Genomic DNA, 25,243 nt, shown 5'->3' on the forward strand with positions numbered 1-25,243 from the left:
CAGCCCAACATAAAAAGACGGAAAGCTAAAAAAACAACCTTCATAAAGAAAGCTTGAGCAGCATGATCCAGTGCAAGATTGGCGCGTATGGGGTCAGTGGATCCCTTAAAGACGCGTCTCATTGCCAGAATCAAACTGTCAGTGGATACAGCACAGCCTCTCATTGCTTCTAAACCTTGACAGTAACACTCCTGCGATCAGCGTGTCAAAGCAGACAAAAAAAAGTCACCACCTCCACCTCTTCAGCCTTACCCAGACTCCACTATATGACTGCCATCATCACCTTAACTCTTTGCCTTTTCTTTTTTTTTCCCCTCATCTCCTTCCTCCCTCTCCTCCCTCTCCTCCCCGCCCTCGCACATGGTGTTCCTCCCACTTGCCGATGTTGTTTGGTATAGCAGTTACATCCAGTACTGCTCTACACCCACACACAAGTGAACCTCAACCTCCTCTTTTTCTGAGCCACTTCTGCATCTGCTACTGCGGAGATACTCTGCTGGAGGATTTAGGCTGGAGGAGTTGCCATTAAAGCTGCATCTAAAAGAGTGAATGGGATATTGCCACAGTCTGTTCCTATATTCACACTGCAGTGAAGTGTAGGTTCAGCATGTGTGGAGTTTATTCACTGCTGCCAAAACTGTAAATATTGGAGAATCATTGAATGTGATAAACAACGCATACTTTGTGTATTTATATGAGCTCTAACATATGCTCGACTGTGAGATGAAGCTTTGGTTAAAGTTGCACAAAGAATTAAACACAGAAGCTAATGGAGTTAGCTAGCTGAGACAATTAATTGATCAGTGAATCATTTAAGCAACTGATCAGTTGATTAGTGGAAGTCAAACAGAGTCAAATTCTTCGTTTTGGCCAAATAAGGTTTTTGTAACTCATTTTAATCAATACATCCAGGTAAAATTTCACAATCACACAGTATCGGGGCAATGTGTCAGCTAGTGAACACACCCTAGATATCACTCCTTTAGAAATCGATTTTTTTTCTTTTAATTCAGTATAACCCAAAATGATTGACTGAACCCATAAACTAATCAGTAAAGTCCTTACAGGATTAGAGAGCCTTTCCAGTTCTGACAAACCTGCCTACATAAACATTCTTGCCGATATTGACAAGGGTTAGACTCTAAAACCAACAACTAACCCTAAGATCTAACTTTACTTTAGATTTGATTGTTGTTAAGCTGACTGGAAAACCAAATATACCAAACAACATCCATGGATGTCTGGTGCTTGGTGAGGTAACTTTGGAACAACCAATCAAATTGGCATGAGGATCTGTTAACACCAAAATCCCTACTTTAAGTTTAGGCTTACATGCTTTACTTGTATTTATTTGTAAGTGGAAGTGATGGGATAATTTGGGATATTTTATTACACCTAGTTAGTAGGGGTGCAACGATACACAAAATTCACGGTTCGGTTCAGTTCGATACTTTGGTGTCACGGTTCGATATTTTTTCGATACAAAAAAAAATGTTCATGCCTTTTTAATTTGTCATTTATTAAAATTATAAATATATATTTTAACTCAAAAGTACAGTTTTTATTCTCAGCAGCATATTAAACATATCAGGTCTCCATAAGGAGAATCATGTGCTAACGGCTGTCTAAATGACTCGGCTAAAGTTTGTAGCATGCGTGCTTGTTGTTTTTATCTGCTTCCACTTGTCTTTGCCTTAGGATGATGTCGGCGTAAATGTGCAGTCATATTCGTTGTGTTCCCACTAGTGCTGTCAGAGTTAATCTCGTTGAAATGACGTTAACACCACAACACGGCAAATCTCCGTTAACCAGCTACCGCGGATCGCCCTGTGCGTGGGGCTGGACGGCCAACACGTTAACGAGCTAACTGCGCTAACGCACTAGTTCCCACCAATGTAATTGAGCATTGCGTGGCACATCCGACATACTGTTTTACTTTTGTCCATGACGTGCTTACCTTCAGGGTCATACGTCACATGAAAACCAAAATAGTTCCAAACACCAGATCTGAATGAGGGTGGGGGAGGTTCAATTTGCCATGTTGCAAGGAGAGCTTAACTTCTGTCTCGCTAGCTTGCCCTGCGCTCAGTGAATCTGCGTTCGACTACTCCGCCTAGGCTGCACTGTCGAGCGCAGATACACTGAGTGCTCAACACAGACAGCACCGTCAGAAGAAAAGTTGATAAAATAAATTAAAAATTTTGTATTGTTCGATACATATGCGTACCGAACCGAAAGCACTGTATCAAACGGTTCAATATCAATACGAGTATCGATATTCCAACAATTGGAGTATTGTTGCTCCCCTACTAGTTAGGTATAATATTACTTTAGCATGTGTTCATGTTTCTAATTAGTAATGAGTCATTTAGTACCAGGCCCCGAGAGTTGAGGCTCGGGTGTGAAATTTATGGTTTTCAGGGTTTTTATCGTTAGCTCAGTTTCCCTGGGTGTTTTCCCGTGTTGTAGTTGTGTTTTATTTTGAAAGAAATATTTACGCATTACCATAGCGATCAGACAGCATTAAGAGGCAGAGAGGAGGATGTTACTCTCAGTGTTGTTGGCACATTTCTGGAGGACGCTGCTAATAAGTTACACAATTACACAGTGAATTTGCGTTTATTATTATATTTACAAAATACCACCGTTTTTGTCTTGGTCGTATCATTTTATTTTGTTGTATTTATCCGCGACACCATAAAGGCCGGGCCGTAAAAATATTCTGACATTAAACTGGTCCGTGGTGCAAAAAAGGTTGGCGACCGCTGGACTAGATGGACAAAACTATCAGGCCACACCTCTTAATCTGAATTTTGTTAAAAAGTGGGTCATTCGAAAGAGCTCACTAAATTTGAGTGCGGTAAACAAATGGGTTGCTAAGTCAACCGATGAAAATTCTACCCTCTTAGATAGTCCACGATAAGCTGGTTTTAATGCAAAGTGCAAATGCTTTATGAGCCACAGGAATTCAGCCATGAAGTGGCTGTGTAAAGTTCCAAAGCAGGGTTACAAGTGCTCAGGTGCAAAGTGTGTAAAAGTTGCCAACACTCTGCTGAGTTGGAAACCTCCTCTGGCATTAAGATCAGCACTAAAACTGTGCGCCAGGAGCTTCATGGCATGGCAGTTCCTGCAGGGGTAATGTGTAGGTGGCCTAGTCCTTTTGTCTATATACTTCTGTATTTCTACATGGTTTTTATCTTGAAGTTATAGAAATAAAAATGGCATTAAAACTGAACAAATGTTATCTACTTGATAAATAAATTAAGTGAAAACCGAAAGACAAGCAAAAATCATTTTGTTTCAGGGACCTTTTTAAAAAATATTTCAGAACTCATGAAGGCACAAAGGTCAATTGAAAAACGTCTTTTTTGCATCAATAAAGAATATTTTTCTTCATGTCGTACCACGTCGTACATGTGTACCACTTCAGTGTACATGTATATTGTCTGGTATGTGTTTGTGGTACATGTATAGACTTTGTAGTTCATTTGTTTGTTGGTGATAAAAATTTGATAGGTAGGTGGAAAAATAATGAATGTAAACCTAGTAGGATTCACTTTCTGGGAACTATGAATATCTTCAGTATAATAAACAAATCCCATATAGACCAGTTGGGCCAACACTGCATTATAGCCTGCTGGCAGGAGACTGTTTTGGGAGTATAATGAGTTAATGTGGGCTTTGTGCATGACATACTAAATAATTCCACTGATCCATCATGATATAAAATGGGGTTGTGGGTGCTGAATGCTTTAAAAAGTCAAATCAGTCAATAGCACTTAGAGTACATAATAACATTTGATGTATGGCCTGTTTTTGAAATTATATGTTGCCATTTTTATTGCTATCTAACATGCTATCTAACATACAGCTGGTGCTGAATCTTAATGAGATTGGGTGTGGGGTTTTTTTTTGTTTTTTTTTAAGTGACTCTATGAAACTCCACACAAGTGTGTAGTTGATTGGACCCACGCTCACCATAAGTAGCTTTGGCTGACACCCACGGATTGGCAATTACAGCATAATGGGCCCCACTTCTCCTCCAATATAAAACAAAAATGGAAAAATGTCTAAGAATAGTGGGAGTAACAAGCCATAGATAAAATCTATATAGAGACATAATGCTAGGAGATTGATGAGAAACCATGCCACGCCATTTATATCAGCGCTTCATGCACAGTCATGCACAGACTGTGTTTATATTTCAGGTCATGGAAAAAAAATTAATGGCAAAAATGCTCTCTCAAAAGCAGCGCTATAATTTGAAATTCCTGACTTATGAAGCCTCTGAAGCACCGCTACATGCATTTATAAAGCTCAGCATTCTTGTAATGCCGAATCCTTCAGAATCCACCCATGAATTATGGAGGTGGATGATGTGGAGAATTGATAAATCAAAACGTGGTGAAATTTTTATCACCGTCCTGAATATTGTGTCACATCTCTCTGATACATGGCTGCAGTTTTGTGTGCGCGTGTGAGAGCGAGTCAGTGTGCGTTTGCGCTTTTGAAGGGGATGCTTGTTACCATGGCGACCCATGCTGCTGGGGTTGCTGTGGAAACTGAAACAAAAACACGAGGTGTCCCTGCATGCTTCTCAGAAGAACAAAGTTAAAACATTATTAAGTGAATGCAAAAATAACGTCTAAGGGATGTTAATATATTTCATTTTACCAGTTTTTATATTACACGCCATGAACCTTCAGAGGTTCTTGCCTACTTTATCTCTCAACCACTCGTCTCTGTCTCGCTTATCTTAAGGTGCCTACCCTCGACTGTCTCTGAGCTTCAAGCTGAAGAGGAACATCGGCTACTTTATTTTGCAGACGTACATGCCATCAATCCTAATTACCATCCTCTCCTGGGTGTCCTTCTGGATAAACTATGATGCGTCAGCAGCCAGAGTGGCTCTAGGTAAGTAGTGGTGACTGTTAAAGAGCAAGTATTTTTCTTTCTCAGATGAGGTCGGGGACTGGTAGAAATCAGAAGCTGCCTTTCTTCCTTCAGCTTGATTCCCAAAAGAGTCTGAACATCTCCTGTTATTGTGTCTGAGCTTTGGGAACTGGCCTGTAAATGGATGGACTAAATGGTGATAGATTTGAGGAAAAGTGCCATCCTGTATATCTTAATGGACTGTTTTTATCCATTGTGACAGTTTCTGTAGGGCAAAAATTCACTGAGAAGCCTTCAGGAGCTACAAATTCATCACATATCTAATGGGCATTTTTAACCTCTACTTGAGTGGTGCAGTTTAGTAGCACTCAACAATGCAGAGATCAAGTAAACAAGTCAGTGGTATGTAATTATGGAGATTTCAAGCTGGAGGATGAAGCATAGTTTTGCCTTTGTGTAAAGCTGAGCCGACCACACATCAGGCAAGTGCAATGGTCAGGATATGAAGGCAGCCAAGGTAATATCTCAGGTGCAATTTATACATAGTGCTTTCCACAACACTCATAATTGACATGCTAAATAGTGTTCATTAAGCTACACCTCTAAATAACAGAGGTCCAGTTCAAGCTTAAGGAGTAAGGAAACAGCTCTACTGCCTATTTCTGAGAGAGGGTGGTCTCTTCCTTTAGTTTTTATAAACCCCAAAACAAGATGAAACTCAAAAGAAGTATATGTGATATAGCTTTTGTTAGCGCTAATATTATGCAAGGTAGCCATAAACCATGCTTAGCCGTAAGTACTAGCTGTGAGTACTGCTGTAAAAACAGCATACTGTCTGTACTAGGGATGGGTACCGGTTCTGACATAAACGGTAGTAACCAGACCGAAAAGCAGCGCACATTTCTGTGCTTTATTTCGGTGCTTTTTTTTTCCTAAGCTGTGATACACTTTAGATTCTAGCCAATCATTTTACGTTTCCGAGGATAGTAGGCGGGTCCAGGTGCTTACGTTCTACAGATTAAAATTCCCAAGGCGAAGCGGTCAAAAGTCTGGCTGTACTTCACAGCAAAATATGCAAACTCAGCAGCCTGCAACAAGTGCTTTAAGCTGATACTGTGACACTGTCAAAGGAGGTAACACCTCAAATCCGATGAAACACCTGGCGACGCATAGCGTTTTTTTTAAAAGCTGAGAAATGCGCCGTATTTGATAGCTTGCTGCGAGACCTCACACCGAGCGCGTCTACTGCGGGTGGGTTGCCTGTTATCGGACCCGGAGCCCTGCTAGTGTAGCAGAAATGATGACGGATGATGATGGCAGCAGCAGCCGTTCTTCTCTGCGTGAGTAGCTTCATGTTGTTCGTGTGTAATTTACGTTGAGTAGGCTAACCATGTTATTACATTAATGCATGTAAGGTGAACTAGCAAACACCATCGTAGTTACATGCGGCTGTCTTCTTGTTTGATGGCAGATACTCCCTTCACCCTGGCCAAAAAGGTTAAAATGACCAAATAAAAAGTGGAAAACAGTTAAACATGAGAGGTTTTTGGACAAAGTTTGTGTTTTTTCCATTGTTTAAGCACTGCTTCCAGCCAAGAGTGATACCATATATGCCCCATAGCTGCAGAAAAGGCTAACATTGTTATTTTTTTACAAAAAAACAGCTGAACATGAGAGGTTTTTGGACCAATTTTGTGTTCTCCATTCTTTAAGCACCGGTTTGAGCATCGTTTAAGCACCGGCACCGTTTCAAAAGTACCGGTTTGGCACCGGTATTGGATAAAACCTAAACGATACCCATCCCTAGTCTGTACTAAGATTGTGTTGAACATTTATTAGCAGCAACATGGCAACCAGAGACCACTTCAAGTGACGACAGGCAAAGTAACCACTGGTGACTTGAAGTGGGCGAGTCCTGAGTTACACTGTTCTCAACTTTGTAATTGCTAATGCTAACTTCAATGTTGCTTTGCAGTTAGCAAAATAACGTTTTGGTTGCTTTGAGCAAATCACTACTTTATGGAGTTTAACTACCCAGCAAACAGTGAAAACTGTGACATTTTTCGATGGGTCAAAGCGGTTTGTGGTAAGATTACGCCACAAATGAACAGATGTTGATATTTCCTCAAATTTTTGTGTTTCAGCCATGTCTACTCTTACGAAGCAAGAAATGTCAGTCATACATACAACAAAGAAAGAAAATGGATGTGTGTTTTTACAGCATTGGAGTGATAAATAATTTAGATATGAAATAGCTGCAATCAGACAGCCACTCTGCATAAATCCAGATAAGTTCAACATGTAATACACAATCAGTTGTGTGTTGCTTACTTGCTTATCTGGATAGTCACCACCATTTACACTCTGTCCCCCAGTATTAGTATAACCTTTTGGAGCAGTCTGATCTAAGTCTTTATTAGTTCTCTAATCATTTTTGTTCTAACAATATGTCAGAAAGTGTGTTACATAATATAACAATTGTGTGAAATATCATTGTTTAACGCTACTAGTTAAACTAAGTAACACATTTTTAACCAAAGAGATGATGAGATGGTGAGCCTTTCATTAGTAAGATTTCCCATTGTTAGAGATGCTGTAGGTGGTTGGATAGAACTAACATTGTCAGATACCCTTCAGGGACTATTTTGAAGCCATTTCACAGTGAAAAGAGAAGGCTCTCTCTGAACTGGCAACAAGCCACGGATTCATGCAGCAAAGCCCCCGCAACCGGCGAACTTTTCCAAAAAAAAAAAAAAAAGAAATTCCAAGTTGTGCTAAATAAATGATGCCATGGAAACTGAAAGCACAGCTTTGTGTGCTAATCTTGACTTGGGAATATTTGTAGTTGTTTTCCTTTATTGACTTTTCATAAAATGCTTTCATAACACTTAACTATCCCAACTAGGCAAATTAAGGCAGAAGGGGCCAGACCTTTAAAATCCCAGACTGTAATCAGTTGGCAGTAGTAGCCAACAAGTAGTCAAGTTTGGCTGCCACTAATGATTTAAATGAATCAGTTCATTATTGACTGACAACCTTTTGAGGTTGGTTGTCCAAAATCCAAAGAAAGGCAATAAATCTGCAGTGCTGCTCTGCCGTGGTGGACAAACTTGACGGAAACTTTCAGGTGTGGCTGGAGATGGGTGAGCAGTAAATGTTTGCCCAGGGGCCAAATAGTTCAATCTGGCCATGCCAATTGATTGCTGCTTCAGTCCTTCAGTTCAGTTTGTAAGGATAGATAATGGACCAATAATGACCTTAACACATCATAATGCTTTTTGGAAAACATGTTTTGATCCATTACCTTTCAGCAGCATCCATCTGTTCCCCTGCTACCCTGGAGGGAATCTCTGTGTGTGTATGTGTGTGTGTGTGTGTGTGTGTGTGTGTGTGTGTGTGTGTGTGTGTGCGCGCATATACTTCTCTGTTACTGCACGGTCTCTTTCCGTATCTTTTCGTCAAGGCATGTATGCAATATCCGGTCATTATCGTATGCCTTGGAGTGTATGTCTGCCTTTTTTGTATGTGTGATAGCTGCAATATCCGGCATGTAGCTCGACAGGAGAAAGCCAACCAGAGGTCCATTCTCTACTCCTGATGGAGCTTTTTGAGCTTTCAGCAGATATCTTGATTGTGGAAGAGGCTGTGCGTGTGTGCATGGATTGCTCTTTGTGTCTTTGTGTGTGCACACACCTGCCGGTAAAAGCAGTGTAATGATCAGGAGGAAATCAATTCAAGGAGGCAGCAGGCAAACAATTGAATTGTTTGAAGGAGAATCTCATTTTCCTGAGCAATTCCAAAGGATTGCAAAGTTACAAATTACCTGCTTGCACCTTAATCTGGTTGCAAGCTTTTTTCCACAGTCAGGACCTTTATTCATACTCGTATTATGTGTACAGTTAGGGTACAGTTAGCTGTACAAGAACACTTTTAGAGTAACATAAGACAGATAAGTTTGAAATCAGTATATGTTTGTTCAAACTTTTGAAATCCTCATATGGAATTTTTTACCTATTAAGCATACTACACTGGAGATCTTTTAGCAAAAGGCCGACTGCATGTAAGTGAGTTGATTTGAAAGGTCAATTTTATACTTCCTGATGATGGCTGTGTTTAGCATCTAACCTCATCTAACATCTAACCAGTTTAATGTTGACCTGGTGAATGTTGAGAGGTTAAGGTTTAAAGACAGTGTGCTACAATTCCAATGTCAGGCTGTTTTAGATTAGATAATACATATCATAACCATCTATCCATTTGGATAGGTGGGATACACCATTGGCAGGTTACCAGTCAGTCACAGGGCTAAAACTGACAGGTAACCATTCATTCTCAGATTCACACCTCAAGCCACTTTAGAATCATGAGTTAATCTAACATTCATGTCTTTGGACTGTGGAAAGAAGAAGCAATACCCTGAGAAAACCCACACACAGAAGGGAAAGCATGCTCAGCACAGAGAGGCCACTGATGTGTGGATTACCAGTGAGAACTTAGAAGGTCTGATAAATCTTTAACTCTTACTCCTTGGACATCTACTGGGAGTAACCCCCCAAAAAAGACATCTTTATTGATATATACTGAGGTGTCAAAACTTGTCATTAGGGGTACGAAATAACTCTACAAGCTAATGAGTGACAAGTTACAAATACACATAAGGGGTTGAGATACAGACCTATTTGCTCCAAAATCATCTGTTCATGTTCATCAGTCACTTAGCTCCAGTGACCTCAACAGCCATGCTAGTTACCACTTTTGTTGCGCATGCACTAAAATAACTTAATTTTACTGTCAGGAAAAAGTAGAAATACGTCAGTAGAGTTCTGCTTTCTGCCCCAGAACTTCGAATACCAAAGCTGAAACTCTACAGACTGCTGCCAAGTTTTCTTAGCTTTCCAAGATGTAAGTATATCTGTTTAGTTTAGTTTGCAGTCCTACCAGACTGCCTGTACCCCTTGAAGAACAAAGACAGTTTTCTAATGGTTGTCAAACCACATCTTTATGGACATATTACTACATTTTTATGTGCTTTAAGCCCCGCGTGCAGTCCTATCAGACTGACAGTTTGTGCTGTCTGCAAGTGATGAATTGAAGTGTTCAATTAACACTGCTTTGATTTACCTCCTGTGCCTGTCATTTCACAGGCATAATGGGATTCTGTATGATATATCTTTTTCTCTTTTCATAATGTGGAGCTGTGTTCCTAATGGCCTATTGGCACATGATTAGAGGAGATTTGATTGCCGTGCGCCTTTGTTCCAGCTGTTAGGGTGGAAAAGAGATTTGGGGACATATAACAAGAGAAAGGTGGGGGAGGGGACTCTTAAAAAAAGGTGCTGCGTGAGCAAAGAGGGAAATCACCACAAAATGATGGCAAGATTAAGAAGCAGGGGAACAATGAGACAAGACAAGGTGGGGGGAGGGAGGAGGGGGGAGACCAGAAGGAAAGAGAGCAAGCGAAACCCCATCAAACTATATTTCTCCCCAGAGAGTGTAACACCGTGATGAAAGAGGAGGGAGGCCCACATGCGCGTGGCCCCTTGATTAAATTGTCCGAACAGGGAGCGAGGGAGGGGGCAAATGAAAGGGAGTGAGGACTGGAAGAAGAGAGGGGGTGAAGGACGGAGATTAATGGTACAGCTCAGCGAACACCTATAAAGAACAAGACTGTCATTATGTGGAGGAAATAAAAAGAAAACCAGATTGCACCATCCAGTACGGGTGGTGGCACTGAGCACGTGCACGTGCGAGCAAGCTCATGCGCATTCAGACCTGCAGTGCACACACGCGAGTGCTGTTTAGCCTTGTAATGTGCCAATAAATCAGACGAAGGCTCGGACAGGCCTTAGCTCTCCTGCACCCTCCTCCGCGACCCCCCTCTGACTGCTCCATGTCTCGTTGCTCTACTTTATTGGCACATGAACCAAAAACCTTTGCCTGTGTGAGTTAAAGAGAATTCAGTGTTCATGCTGTTTGCCCATCCTTTCTTACGGTGGGCGCTCAGGGGTCATCGTAAAATGCATTGACCCTCATCCAGTTCTATATGTGGCTATAATTTTACGAGGCTCACCTCATGCTGTCGTTCTGCCATGTGTGAAGGTGCTCTTACTGTCAATGCTGTGTTTTATCCTTAGTAGTTAAGGTTACCAGGAGCTGGGGGCTAGATACATGCAACACTATTCTGATGAGTTATTTCTGCTTGGTAACCAAGGGGGCAGTTGGATGTTACAAGGCAGACCTTTGAATTTCAATGAGGCAGACTTTGTGCACCTACCTAGCAGCTTGTGCCTGCTGATCGCTTTTATATTTGATCCTGTTTACAACGGGCAAATTGTTTTATGAGGATTTTCATGTCAAATACATGCCCTCACCCTTGCTGCTATTTCTTGCTGTTTCTCTGGTTCTTGACGATAGCAAGCACCATAATCTCTTTTTTTTTTCTCTGCCAAGTCAGTCGTGCTCGTAACTAGCAATGGAAACAGCCACAGTACTAACATGTTTTTTGTAAAAATAGCCTTGTTACTGTAGTAACGGCAAAGACATCTGCTGGAGTTTTCAGTGTGACCTTAAGGTTTCCGTCGAGACAGCAGCATCTGTTTAAAGACAGTATCGGACTAATTAAGCGTCAGATATACCATCCAGGATTGATTATGAAGATTGGTCATGAGGAAGCCTCGGAGAAAGAAAAAGCAGACTTCCTCCACAGTTTGTCTTTGAAACATTTTGCTGAGTGATCTAAATACAGTAATGTTACTGTGATTAGTTTAAAAGCCTCAATTAAAAGGATAACAGTTCGAGAGGTGAGGTTTTTTTTTTTTTTTTGGTTTTTTTTAATGAGGTAAGCCAAGATATGCGATTATATAGGGCAGCAATGGCATACTACATGCAAGTGGGTTTTTAAATATTTTGTGTGTAAGATACACCCAACAAGTACGCCAGATGTTAGGTTCAGCTTCTTTGCAGTCTAACATGTTTTGAGTTTTTCTTTTGATTCTTATTGTCTATTTAGTCAGACCCAGAAGACCTACCTGCATTTTTGTTATTTTCAACAAGGTACAATAGCATAAAAGCACTACAATACATCCATAGAAATCAAAAACCTCATCACTTCTTCATGAGCATGGCTTCTATTTTTGATCGTCGTGCTGACCTCCTACTCTGTGCCTTCTTTCATGGATCTCAAACTTGTGGAAAGAGCAAACATGAATTGTTGTTTCAGGATTCTAGTAGACTTCAAGAGTAACATCCTAATAGAGAAAATTCATTAGAGATGATGGGGCTGTGCCAGCAAATGGTACAAAAGTACACAGGAAGATGATTTTGAAGATAAAGCCTACTGAACTTAAGTCATGTTTTTTAAGCCCACTCCATCACCTCATTCGATAAACAGTCCAACCAATTGTTATCCCTTTGGTTCAGATACCTAGTCTTTCTAAAGTAGACATGTTCGTCCTTAAAAAGACTTGGATTTCTTAAAGTTGGCACCCATATTGCCATAGCTAACATCTCCTGAGGGCTACTGACATTTCTGTTCTATACAAACTATATAGTGCGTAGCCTTGAGGATCATTTCTGGCAATTTCATTTTCTCTCTTTTTTCTATTTAAGAAGTGTTTTAGTGCTTGCCAAGAATCTGTCGACCAGTTGTTGTCTCTGCTGTAGGCATTTGCTGTAAATATATAGAGCAAAAATACAATGTTTTTTCTTCTATTTGAAGGGATCACCACTGTGCTAACCATGACCACTATCAACACCCATTTGAGGGAGACACTCCCAAAGATCCCCTACGTTAAGGCTATCGACATGTACCTGATGGGTTGCTTCGTCATGGTTTTTCTGGCCCTGCTTGAGTACGCCTTCGTCAACTACATCTTCTTCGGGAGGGGCCCACAAATGCAAAAGAAACTGGCAGAGAAGGCAGAAAAGGCCAACAACGAGAGGGCGGCTAAGTACGACGCGGCAAGGGTAGGTTTGAATTTGATTATTGATCACTTGATACCGGAGTGTGTATTATCACAACAGCAGCAGAGAAAACCAAGGGAATCCGGGAACTTTGTTACATATTTGTGAATATTTCAAATCTGCCACAAAAGCCAGCAGTGAAAATGCTTTGCCTTTAAAATCAAAAGCCAAACATGAAAACTTTCGAGTCTTCTTCATTCTAATTTCAAGTTCCATTGTTATTGTTAGTTAAAAATTAACTATTTATTGTTTTAAGATATTTTTTTGTTACCAGCACCTGAATATAATGCACTACTACTGACAGTAAACATGTAGGTAAGAGTTTTCTAGGCTTAATGTAGCCATAGTGTAGCTGGTGTTGCTGAGGTTACACTGCTTGAGTAACTTCGAAAAGTTAATAGACAGGACCAAATAGGAGGCTTTGTATATACTATATGTTTGAACTGAGAAGTTGCAGGATTTAGCTCGGCAGGAAGGCTGATAAAATGTGGCGTGGGTGATAATACGTTGTAGATACTGAATAAAATTTGAACACTGTCTATTTAGCTTTAAAAGCAAACCCTGCTAGCATGCTATATAGCCGACAGCACGGCTGGACGGCAGCTGGTGCGCTGCCAAAACTTTCTGGGAGTGTGAGTACACTGAAGAGAAATGTCTTGCCAAATGAAATGATGTGATGCTGGACTTGTATGTGATATATGCAGCTGCTTTCAGAAGTTTGTTTTTTCTTTTTGGCAGTGCATGCTAGTAAAAGTGGAGCAGATCATTCAGAACTTATACCTACTCAACTCTAGCTGTATGTGAGTACCAGCGCCATTGCTGGACAATATGGCCATTCTTTAGCACCAAGAAAATAGGAGAAAAGAAGGGCTAATATGTGCTGTTCTATAACTCCATTGATGGCTTTTGTGATTTGTTGACATTAATGTGGAATAAGTTTGTCCAAATGCATTTTGTTAATACTCAGCAATAAAAGGATTCTTTTCTTTTCAACAGTTAAGAGTGAGGTACTACAATAGGGATTGTTGCCTGTTAGACACTTTTGAAAATGAGTGAAAAATGTGAATGACATGACATTTTTTGTTGTACTGAAAAAATATGAATGTCCACAGTCCTAGCAGGATAACTAAACCTGTGAATGGAGCTGTATGTTAGTTATTCTCAAGAATAATTATCAGTTTCTTTACTTTCATATTCACATATCAGGATATGTATAAAAAAAGGGGAACGTTGTATGCTGTTTACCTGCTTTACTTTATTCATAGTGTTCAGTCACAAAAATATATTGGTTAAATGGAGAAAAAAAAGTTTCAGACATTTGTTCCCAGCATGTGGCTGAAAATCTTCATCTCCTCAGGAGGCAGGTAGTAGGACCGCGTCCCTAAAACGGTCCAATCAGGTTAAAGGTCTTCGCCACTCACGCTCGGTGAGTTTTTTTGTTCAGTGAGACCCTTCAATTCGCCGTCATCATCAGCAGACATGGATGCATTTTCTTTTGCCTTGATGCAAAAATATTTCTCCATCCATGTGATGAACTGAGCAATCGCAGACATCTCCATGACATCGCAGATTTGCCACATTGGTGTTTCTGATATGACTTATTTCCTACTTTCAGAGCTCATTTTGAATGCATGCTGTCTGTATATCTTTCCTCATTGAAGTCATCAGTGAAGCCATTACTTTCACAGCGCATGTAAGAATGTGGTGAAGCAGTCCGCCTGCCAGTGGGTAGTCACTGCAGAGGTCCCCCACCATGCACAGTGGTATACAAAACAAATAAATTAATCTGAATATAGGGAACGAGTGCAGCATATTTACAAAGAAAGATACTAAAGTGACTGTTTTATTTGATTTAATAACATAAGACTTGAAAAACAGTTCATATTTAACCTCAGGTTTATTACACTGCAAAAAGTTGTATTGAGTCTAGTGATGATTGGTAGCCACCATAAGCTTTTTTATTATGTGGTAATTCTTGATTACTGGAGCCTGACTGATATATGATATTTAAGACTGATACCCATATTTGATGATTTAAAAATCTGATATTGCGCTATATCAGACAGTATTTTTTTCTTTTAGACACACAAAAGAAACAGATTTGCCTAACCTTTTTCCATAACCATTAATTTATTTACTCCTTCGGTTATTGTGTTTGTGGCATCCCAGACACATTTGACAACAGGGAAATTGCATAATCTCTACGTAACCATCAAATTGTTCAAATAGCTAATACTGTCATTTACTGGCATGACCATAAATCAGTCAGACTCTGGTGAAAGCAGTACATGCACTAAAATCAGAAATGTAGCTGTACTACATGTTAAATATAAGTACTCCATATTTATATAAAATACAAAGATAGATTTATACCTATTTCCACAAGATTTGGAATGTTGTGTAAAATAAAAATAGAAACAAGTGATTTACTAATTAATTAAAGCCTGTGTTAAATTAAAAATAGTACAAAGACAATTTATCAAATGTTAAACCCATAATGGTTTTTTAAAGAATATATGCTAATCTAGCACATTTTTCATGAAATTTGCAATCAAAATTTGTTTACCACTCTACAAGGCCTTCTTTGACAGAGATTTTCTTAAATGATGTAACTGGGAGACAGTAGGCATTTGTAAAGCCATGATGTGGGCATATCTCTAGAATGCATTTTGGCATTATGTCTGTGAAGGTTCTCAGTCATCCAGGTCATCGTAGTCAAAGGAGCTTGCAAAGAAAAGCGTCTGGACTTCTTTAAGTTACTTGAAGACGTTTCACCTCTCATCCGAGAGGCTTCTTCAGTTCTAAGGTCAAATGGTGGAGAGTCCCAGATATCGCCTGAGCCAAGGTGTGGAACTGGCTGATTGGGACCCACACCCAGTTCCACACCTTGGCTCAGGCGATTAGAGGATCATCAGGGGGTCCTTTTGTCCCTCTGTGGGGGGAAACTCCCACTAGGGTTATATCTGGGACTCTCCACCATTTGACCTTAGAACTGAAGAAGCCTCTCGGATGAGAGGTGAAACGTCTTCAAGTAACTTAAAGAAGTCCAGACGCTTTTCTTTGCAAGCTCCTTTGACAATTTTGGCATTATCTTTCTGAAACAATTAAGGCCATCCCTGGAAATAGTGTCGTCTGGATTGCAGCATGTGATGCTCTAAAATCTGTAGTTTCTGTACAGCATTAACGTTGCCTTCACATACGGGCAAGTTGCCGTATGCTCCCCAATTGAAAATATGTCTTAAATGATTTGAAAATCAGTGTATATTGACATTTTAAACAGTATAACCTGTTTCCAAAAAAGCCTGTATGCTAAGTGCTTCACATCACCAGGTAAGCAGACTAGAGATAGATCACAGAGCTTTAAAAAACAATAAAATATTCTGAAATATAATATAGTGTATAGCACATAAAAAATAAAACTTCGGGATGGGGTAGTGCATAGGCTAATAATTAGTAAATCAAACACCTCACAATAACAAACTTCTTGCCGCAGTTTTAATTCTAACTCAAACAAAAAGGAACCGTGGGACTTCCACAGTTGCTACATTTGCATGAGCAATCACTACTTTTCATTAATGTTGATTTGTCTGTAATCATAAGCATGGATTATGATGTATTGTATCTCGTGTTGAATTTAACTGTTGAATGTGACAATGAATGAACTGAAATAACTTCTATTCAACTGATGTATCAGGTTAGCAATTTAATGTGTTATCATGGACTATATTGGCATATTAATGTGCAGCAGCAATGCAACATGATTACAGTTATAGTCACAATGTTAAAAAAAAGTCAATTCTGTCAATATTTGCATGTTAAAATGTGACAAATATGGGTTTGTTTGTTTTTTCATTTTGATTTTAGCAAACTGAAGACCTAATTCCATATAGTAAATGCGTTCAACGTGCTACTCAGCCAAAGCGTATTGTAGCTTCTCCAAACCATTGCTACAATGGAGTGAATAAGGAGTAGAGGGAGTAATGCTGGCACCTTCTACAACAAAGCTATGTGAGAAACAAGGTGTTGGCTTTCAGTGCACATCCATGGGAACCATGGAGGAAGTACAGCCTTCCATGTGCTTTAGTGAAAAGCTGGAGGCAGAGGGCCACAGAACATACCTGACAATGATCAAGTCAGATGTTTCATGAAAAGAAACAGCTGGGTTGAAAGGTGTTGCAAAGCAGCTTGCAGATGAGTAAGATTTGTAAGTAAGATAGTTGGACTGTTTGCTCTACAAGAGATTTTTAGATTTGATGTGTAGCATCAGCTGATACTTAACAGACAACTGATTTATTGTGACAAAAATAAGACTCATTTTTGTAGGCACTCTCTTACTTATTACTTACTTATTTATGTAGGTTTAAGCTACCCAAAGCTTTACATGGCTCTGTGTCATAACCATTACTTTTAAATGGTGAATTAAAACAGTTTGAGATTTCTTTTCTAATAAGTAATCAATCTGTTATATTAAATTTTATATTTAAAATGCAAGAGATAATACAAGGAGAAATAAGTAAAATAAGCCTAATAGTTAAAAGTACAAGCAGGAAGTTAAACTAACGCCACAGAGACAAAACTCTATGGAAAATGACTCTTCACTTGTCTCTTATCTGTGACCTCAGGAAATACTTTTCAGTTGAGTTTATGGTCTCAATCAGAATGGTGTTCGTGCATTAATGAAACTCAACAAGGTTAACGGACATTCAACTAAGTTAGCTAGCTAGCCATCGAAAATTACTCAAAAATGTTTGTTTTTTTTTTTAAAAAAGAGGGCATCTCATACTGTGAATTTAAAGTTGAAAGTTACAATAATTTGCCTTTTACAACTTGAAAAATAAAGACCAGTGTCCTCCGAATGTCAGGTGGTGTTACATATTTCCAGTCTGGATTATTGGTTAGCCTTGTTTTGGACAGCCGATGTTCCATTACTGCCACCTGATGGAACAAAAAAACAGATACATTTGTTTATGTAAGCTGCCAAAATCAAAATTATTATGAAGTCTACGGTAGCTCCTGTTTATTTTTATATGATGTGATGCAGAGTTTGAGTAAAACTAACCCATCCATCCTTTGAAGAAATACAATAATCCTCGAAACTTTTTCAACACTTTGTTTTGAAAGTGTTTGAAACACAAGGGCTCAGATAAAAGAAAAAAACAATGTTTGATATCTAATCTCATGGGGGAATTCAGATGAGGTCGGGCATGAGAAAAGAAAAGAAAATGCATAACAGTGCTTTAAAAGGAGCCTCCCACTTTTGCATCCTAATAGATGCAATGTCATACTGGTGGAAACAAAGTAGCAATGAACCTAACAAGGCCCATTTGTTACTTCAGTATTTGTATTGCAATGTATGTTTTCCTGTTTTCCTGTTTTTCCAGTGTTAATTCCATTTTTCAATGCAAGATATTTTAACCGTCTGAGGGCTAGGTTGCAAAGGCGATGGGACCCAACCCTAACAATAATGCTAATACTCACTCAAGGGGCAATCAGAAAATGCTTCTCTTTTTTTAAATTCTTCTCCTAAGAAACAAAAAAATAATCATTCCAACCAATGGAGCTAGGGTTCGGGTCGTACGGACTTTAAACCCCAGGCGGCCATGAAAATCTTTCTTTCAGGATTCCTTCAATTCTTGGTCTTGGAGGGAAGGTTCCTAAAGTGCTGATACTCATAACTGTTTTCTTTCTCCATTCAGGCAGAGCCACATGGTCATGGGAACATTCTGCTGACCACCCTGGAAATCCATAATGAAGTGGCAGGAGGTGAGATCACCACCAGCGTGGCAGACATTAGGAACTCTCAGTCCATGGTGCAGCTGGACAGCACTGCCTCATCGCACATTCAGTATCGCAAGCAGAGTGGCGGAATCGGTCCATGCTCTGCTAGCCGTCACTCCCTGGACCGCTCCGCTCAGATGAAACGCAGCCGCCTGCGGAGGCGGTCCTCGCAGTTAAAAATCAAAATCCCCGACCTGACGGATGTAAATGCCATTGATCGCTGGTCACGGATCATTTTCCCTTCCGTTTTCTCAATCTTCAACCTCATCTACTGGCTCTACTATGTCTGATTGGACTGTTTTGTTGAGGTGTTTTATTCTGTTTTGTTTTTTTGTTGTTGGTTTTTTTGTGACTTTTTTCATTTCATTTGTTTTTCTTCCTTTTCTCTGTTGCTTTTATACATGATGGAATCTGCCACGTTGAAGACTGTAACACAATAAGACAAGAGTGAAAAAGAGACTGAGAAAAGACTACTGAGTTTTGGACCAAGTTCTCATTTAAGTTGTTTTTATATTTGCAGTCTTTGAACCCTTAGTACCGAGTTCTTTTTATTTTTGAAAGTATGTACTGTAATTGGGATTTGTGACAGTCATTTCCCAACACATTTGCCCTCTCAGTAATGTGTAAATAGCAAGATACAAAGCCAGCAATTGAATAAATATTACAGTATTTGCAAAAAAAGAAAAAAGAAACAAGAACCAGTTAAGTTAAAGATTTTTCTAATCAAAAAAGTAAGAAATCTTTATACTACACAGGTGATCAGATAAGTGCAGGCAACTCCTAGAAATCATTTACCCTATGCACTATTAATGCATGTAATGATCAGCCGTAGTAGAAAAATAATGAGTACTTTTTGCCTTCGGTAATAGCACAACTTCACAGCAACAAACCAATGTGTGTTTGTTTATAGCATTGATAATATACTTCCTACTAAATACAATTTATCATGCATTGAACTGGTAAACCTTACCCAAACACAATAACTTCAAACTCTTAACATCCCCCAGGTCACTGGCAAACCCATTTAGGGGTAGGTTTAGGCTAATATTTACCCTTTTTTAAAAGACTTATCACCTACTTGGAACATCCAGAAAAAAAACTGTACGGCCAAAATGAATGTATTTCATTTGAAAGGTAGCATAGTTTCTTCAAATGTGCCCATTTCCTATGTTAATTAAACAGAACCCTAGAACTGACCCTAGACTGACCACCGATGACCAGCTGGAGGTTAGGAGTTTGAAGCGGAGGTTTTTGTCCTCTGTTCAGAATGATTATGACTCAGGTTCTGAATTTTTTGGGTGTCTTTTTCTTAAAAACCAAACAAAAAAAATGTCGCTGAAATAACTTTTTAGGTCATTTGATAAGGGGAATAGAAAATAATAAGCACAACTCTGACAACTGCCATTTCTTTCCTCTTCTACCTTCAACCAACAACACTTTTCAAGTGATAGCATGACAGAATTGCACTTAAATTTCTCCAACATTCTAGAAAAACTGTTTAAGAAAACTGCCAAGGGCCTTTTGGGCAATACAGTTATTACTTATCTCATGAAATATTATGATATTTTTGTACTCTGCGTCTTGAGGTCTTCATTTGAGTTCCTAACCTATTCTTGTTTTCTTTTGCGCCATCTCCGTTGTGGTAATAGAATAAAAGACCCATTTTTTGTACATAAGTTCATAGGTGTGTATATGCATAAATGTGTATATGTATATATACATGTGTATATATATATCTATATATAGCTATGAGAGGTGGGATCAAAAAGTTCCAGGGATGGGCCTCTGAAAATCAAAACTCTTTCTCATTTTAAACTTGGGTCAGTAGACTTTAGTTCAAGGTTATCTTCTCACGTACCATTCACTGTTAACAGTGCAATTTAAGGTCACTTAACAGAAGTCCTGTGTTTCTCTATTGCTCACTGGAACCACTCAAGTATCTCAACATTTCAGATTGATTTTCTTTTACATAATCTGGATGAAGCAAATCTAGCAAACAGATTTGCCAGATTTGCAAATAGATTTGCAAATCTGGCAAATATTGTGTTGATGTTGTCAAGAAAACATGCATTTTGAATGCACTTAGTGCTGGCACACACCACCGTTTTTGTAGTTCAGTGCTAAATGTTCTGCATTGATCCCTCAAGACATTACCATAGAGGTCTGCATTGACCGGATGATCCCTGGACAAATTCTTGTTGCAAAAACCAGTGAATTCCAACAAAATGTATGACAGTACCCCTGTCACCAGTGATGACAATTCCAATACTTACTCCACAATAAGTGTTTCAATGAAAATCACTGTGTTGGGTAATTAACAAATCTACAAGGCATGTGAGATGACAATATGTCACCAGTTGTGTAAGACAACAATCACGCTCAGTCATGGTACAGGCAATTGTGCGTAGTGTACACCTAAGGACAGAATTTCTAGGCATAGCCAGGTGGCAGAAAGCTTCCACTTTGGTGCCCTCAGAATCTCATCACTGCTTTTTGCAGATGATGTGGTTCTGTTGGTTCTATGAGGTGTGGGTCTCATGCTTGCACTGGAGCAGTTCGCCAGTTGATCTATGTCCCTACCCTCACCTATGATCACAAGCTGTGGATACAAGCGGCAGGAATGAGTCTATTCTGAACTACTGTGTTAATGCAGCCAGGGATATAACCACCAACCTAAATTGCGAGTTAGTGGAAGGCCTACTCTACAGCCACCCCTAATTAAATTGCCCAACTTTAATAAATTAAAAACCACAAATCAGCAGTACAAAAAAGTATTTTGGTCTCTTTGAATAGTTTGCCACTTCGTCAGCAACACGAAATGGGGCTCATTTTCTTATAACTCACCTACCTGGATAATTGTTTTGGGCTCAAACCAATGATCACATTGTCTGTCAGTTCTTGTGATTGGACTCTGTGGGGCCTCATCTACTTCTTTCAGTCGTTAAATTGGACTGCTTCACTGTAGGTTTCTTCATGGCGCCTTTTTGAGGCATTTTAATTGGTTATTTGATGCTTTGCTGTGAGGTAGAGACCTTTCAAGTAGGTCAACCAATATAATTTATGAACACAACCAGCTAGCTAGCATTAGCTGCTAACTTAGGACTCCATCTTTTTATTCATTCATTTCTGGCTCCAGAAACAAACATGGCAACTGCTAAAACATTAACATTAAAGCTCCATATTTGACACCCATAACCAGTGGTGACAAAAATCATCATGGTCATCATCATCATCCATGGTGCCATGTTTTAGTCCTTTGACATATATATACATTTAGGATGTGCTGTGAAAATGACCTTGAACAGTAGCTCAGCCAAATTAAACTGGTATGGATTTTGATTTTTTTGGGAGCCTGTTCCCAGAAGTTTTTGTTCACATCTCGTATATCTCTGCGTGTACAACCTCAAAATGAAAATGATCTTTTTGTGATTGTCATACTGGCAATTAACATAATTTAGTAGAAAGAATTAAACTAACAGATCTGTTTCATGCATCCGTTTAGTTTTGAGCATTTGTGGGGCACTCTGAAGACATTCCTACCCAATAACTCCACTCAAGACACTGTATCTATGTTCAGCTGTACTGAGTGATGCAAATGGATTCCATAGAGCCCGAAGATGGACCAAGATAACTGATCTGTCGTGTAAACAAAAGCACATACTAGTATTGAATGTATCAGATCCATTCTTCAGGGAGAGGATAATGAGCCATGATCATAATTTTTCCATCAGAATGTAACACCACATTGTGAGTGACAAATAGAATAGAGTGAGAAAGTAAAAAGATGGTGCTTTACTAGTGTGTGCATGTGCATGTGTGATGGAAAGTGGATATGGAGCCACTGAAAATTTGTTTTCTTGCTGCTTGCTCAACTATGGACAAATGTCAACATATAATAGTTTTCTGGATTAAAAATAGCTCTACTGTCAGACTCTTTTGACAAACTGTGTGCCATTCCACCTAAGGTCGCAGAGCCATCAACCAGTTTTAACTCGAGGATGTACATTTGAAGCATTCTTGATCAATTGCAGATACATGGAATACATCCACTATTTGTGCATGTACACGAATACATGTAGAGAAAAAAAAGGTTCTTGATAACCGTGAGTTTGTTGACAGAATACAATCAGTGGAAAAAATGTAAAGTTTTCTTTGTACAGGTTGATATATGACTAAGAACTGAATGTATTGTACTTGGATTGTTTCTGCACAATTGCAGTTTGCTTACTGGAAAAAGGATTGACCTCAGTACTGATTAATATAGAGCTCTTGTGACCCCAAATCACATTTTCTGCTGTGTATACAGGCAAATAAGACCAGGGTACAAGAAAGAAATGGCAGCGAAATAATACATAAGTCTGCTTAGGCATAAAGTTAAGGAAAATGTACGCTTTTATGCAACCTAACAAGCATCTACCCCTACAAAGTCGCTCTAGAGATGACCTGAAACAGACATTCTGCTTCCCATTATAATAATAACAACAATAATAATGCTATTATACTAAAATTATCTGCAGTCCAGTCAGAAGCACAACAGAGGGTGTGTGTAAGATGGTCTCCAATAGGAATTGTAATTAATGGCGCTAAATGGTTTTAATAGTTGCATATGCTTATGCTTCAAGAGAAATAAACCCAGATATTTATTTATTACATTTTGCAAATACAGTATCTGTAATATTTTGCTGAAATCTGTGAAAAAAATAAAAAATTGAAATATTATGTTTTTGTCATAAGCCAGTCAAAAAGAACAAACAAAATTTACCCTTTTGGGCCCTGTTCATTCTGGACCATTACTTGATCGTAATATAATTCCAGCTAGCAAAAGCTTTTAAATATATTAGAAGTTCTATGGTAACTCTGTGAAGTAGTTCATCTGGTATTGGACATGTCATCCCCTTGAAGGCGAAATCTGTCCAAAAAAACTATACCCAACGGTGTGTTACCAGCACAAATGGAGACTACAAAATATTTTTGGAAATCCAGAAAATATTGCTCAATCATCAAGTGATTTACAGTAATGTGGAAATAATTTTATTTCACTCAGATACAAATTTGTCTCCACATCGTCATTGTGAAATTGACTAGACTTTGTATGTAATTGCGCTACATGTTGTTTTGCAATGAACACACAGTAAAAGAAAATGTCTTTGACTTTGGTCTTGGTCACAGAGCATTGTTTGGGAATATCTTGCATTAATGCAAAAAGTAATGAAACCAGTCTGTCCAAAGAAGATTCAAACTGCTTTGTGTAGTTTGAAGGACAATATTTGTACCCATATAATGTTGATGAAGCTTCAGTCTAGTGTAAATAAGACTGAACACGGAAGCTAAAGAAAAAACCTTTTACAACACGTATCTAAAAAGATCTTCCTGGCTAACTGGTTTGCTTTGAATGACTTTTGGATGATGTGCTGGCATTACAACTGGTCAATGTGTGAGTCATTTTTTTTTTTAAAATTACTGAACTACAAAGCGCAGTTTACGAGTAAAAGAAGGCAAGTGTTATAAACTCTAGATACCTGTTTATCATGCATGCAACTACAATTCGTAACTTTGGAGAATTAAAAAGAAAAAAAAGATTTATTGCACACTCATTTATAAGAGCTGTCAGCTGCTCATTTTAGAAATGACACAATGCCGTGTGAGCCTACATCTAATAAATAAATAAATATTAAAAAATAAAAAATAAAAATAAAAAAAAGTCATTGAATACTTCAGGTGTTGTATGGCCTTGGTCCCATAATGGAATGTGAAATGTTCTGTGCTGCCACAAAATGTATTTAGGCTTAGATTTATACTGTATATCTCTGTATGTTTCTCTTCCTTTTTCGGTAGATTTCCATGTTAAAACATCAAATAAATGATATACATTGTACTTGTGTACTTGGTATTGTATATATCATACAGCAAGAAAATGCACCTTCCTAAAGTTAGGGAAATCCTTACAGAAACTCGGGAAACTAGTGAAACAGTTGCCTGGAAGTCCAGAGATTGGTGGGGATGACATCTCGTTTTGAAGCAGACAATTTTGCTCCAACAAGGTACTTGTTTCCTGTCTTTTTTCCATTTCAGTTCCAAATCCATATTGTAATTGACCACTTACACTAGGATACAATATCATATGGTCAAATGAACTTGCTGAATGCATGCCAGAGTGATAATCTACAAGAGTACCGTAGGTTCCTGGATATAGGAAGAATTGGCAAGCCTATCAGACTTGAAGTGTATAGTAGCATCTTTAGTAGATTAGCTAGCTACCTTAAAAATGCTAAAATAAGGTTCTCTCCAAGCTAAATTAAGTTGTTAATCCTGCAGGTCAGGGTGTTCAAAGCACAGATTACATGTTTTCTTATAATGCTGAAAGACAAACTTGTACTGTCAGTCCAAGTTTATGTTTTTCTGGCATAGATTCAGCATCAAATCTTAATGCTCCAAAGGCTCTCAAAACTTGATCACAGCTCAGACAGACCTGCTGGCACAACATTTCTTCAAAGACAATAAACCTAGGTTGAACACCATGTATAAATAATACATTGCATTTAAATAACTTTTATGTGCCATCTGGGTGTATAATCTGAGCAATGTAACTCATCAAGGGTTAGTCTATCTA

At 38.8% G+C, this 25,243-nt stretch overlaps 1 protein-coding gene across 4 annotated transcripts in view; it reads left to right on the forward strand.

The window, feature by feature from the left end:
* The window catches only part of LOC146492039 (gamma-aminobutyric acid receptor subunit beta-3-like), a 94,815-nt gene extending 70,733 nt beyond the window's left edge, over positions 1–24,082 (forward strand). For 3 of the 4 annotated variants that reach the window (XM_085152657.1, XM_085152662.1, XM_085152661.1), the window contains 4 exons: positions 4,762–4,914; positions 12,611–12,858; positions 14,213–14,281; positions 18,552–24,082. In XM_085152657.1, coding sequence (XP_085008783.1) covers positions 4,762–4,914; positions 12,611–12,858; positions 14,213–14,281; positions 18,552–18,923 — 842 coding nt within the window. In that variant the 3' untranslated portion in view covers positions 18,924–24,082. The remainder of the gene's footprint in view (positions 1–4,761; positions 4,915–12,610; positions 12,859–14,212; positions 14,282–18,551) is intronic. The other variant, XM_085152660.1, reaches the window with a different exon arrangement.
* The last annotated feature ends 1,161 nt before the right edge of the window (positions 24,083–25,243 follow it).

Source organism: Neolamprologus multifasciatus, chromosome 23, assembly GCF_963576455.1.
Source record: "Neolamprologus multifasciatus chromosome 23, fNeoMul1.2, whole genome shotgun sequence".
Lineage (NCBI taxonomy): Eukaryota > Metazoa > Chordata > Actinopteri > Cichliformes > Cichlidae > Neolamprologus > Neolamprologus multifasciatus.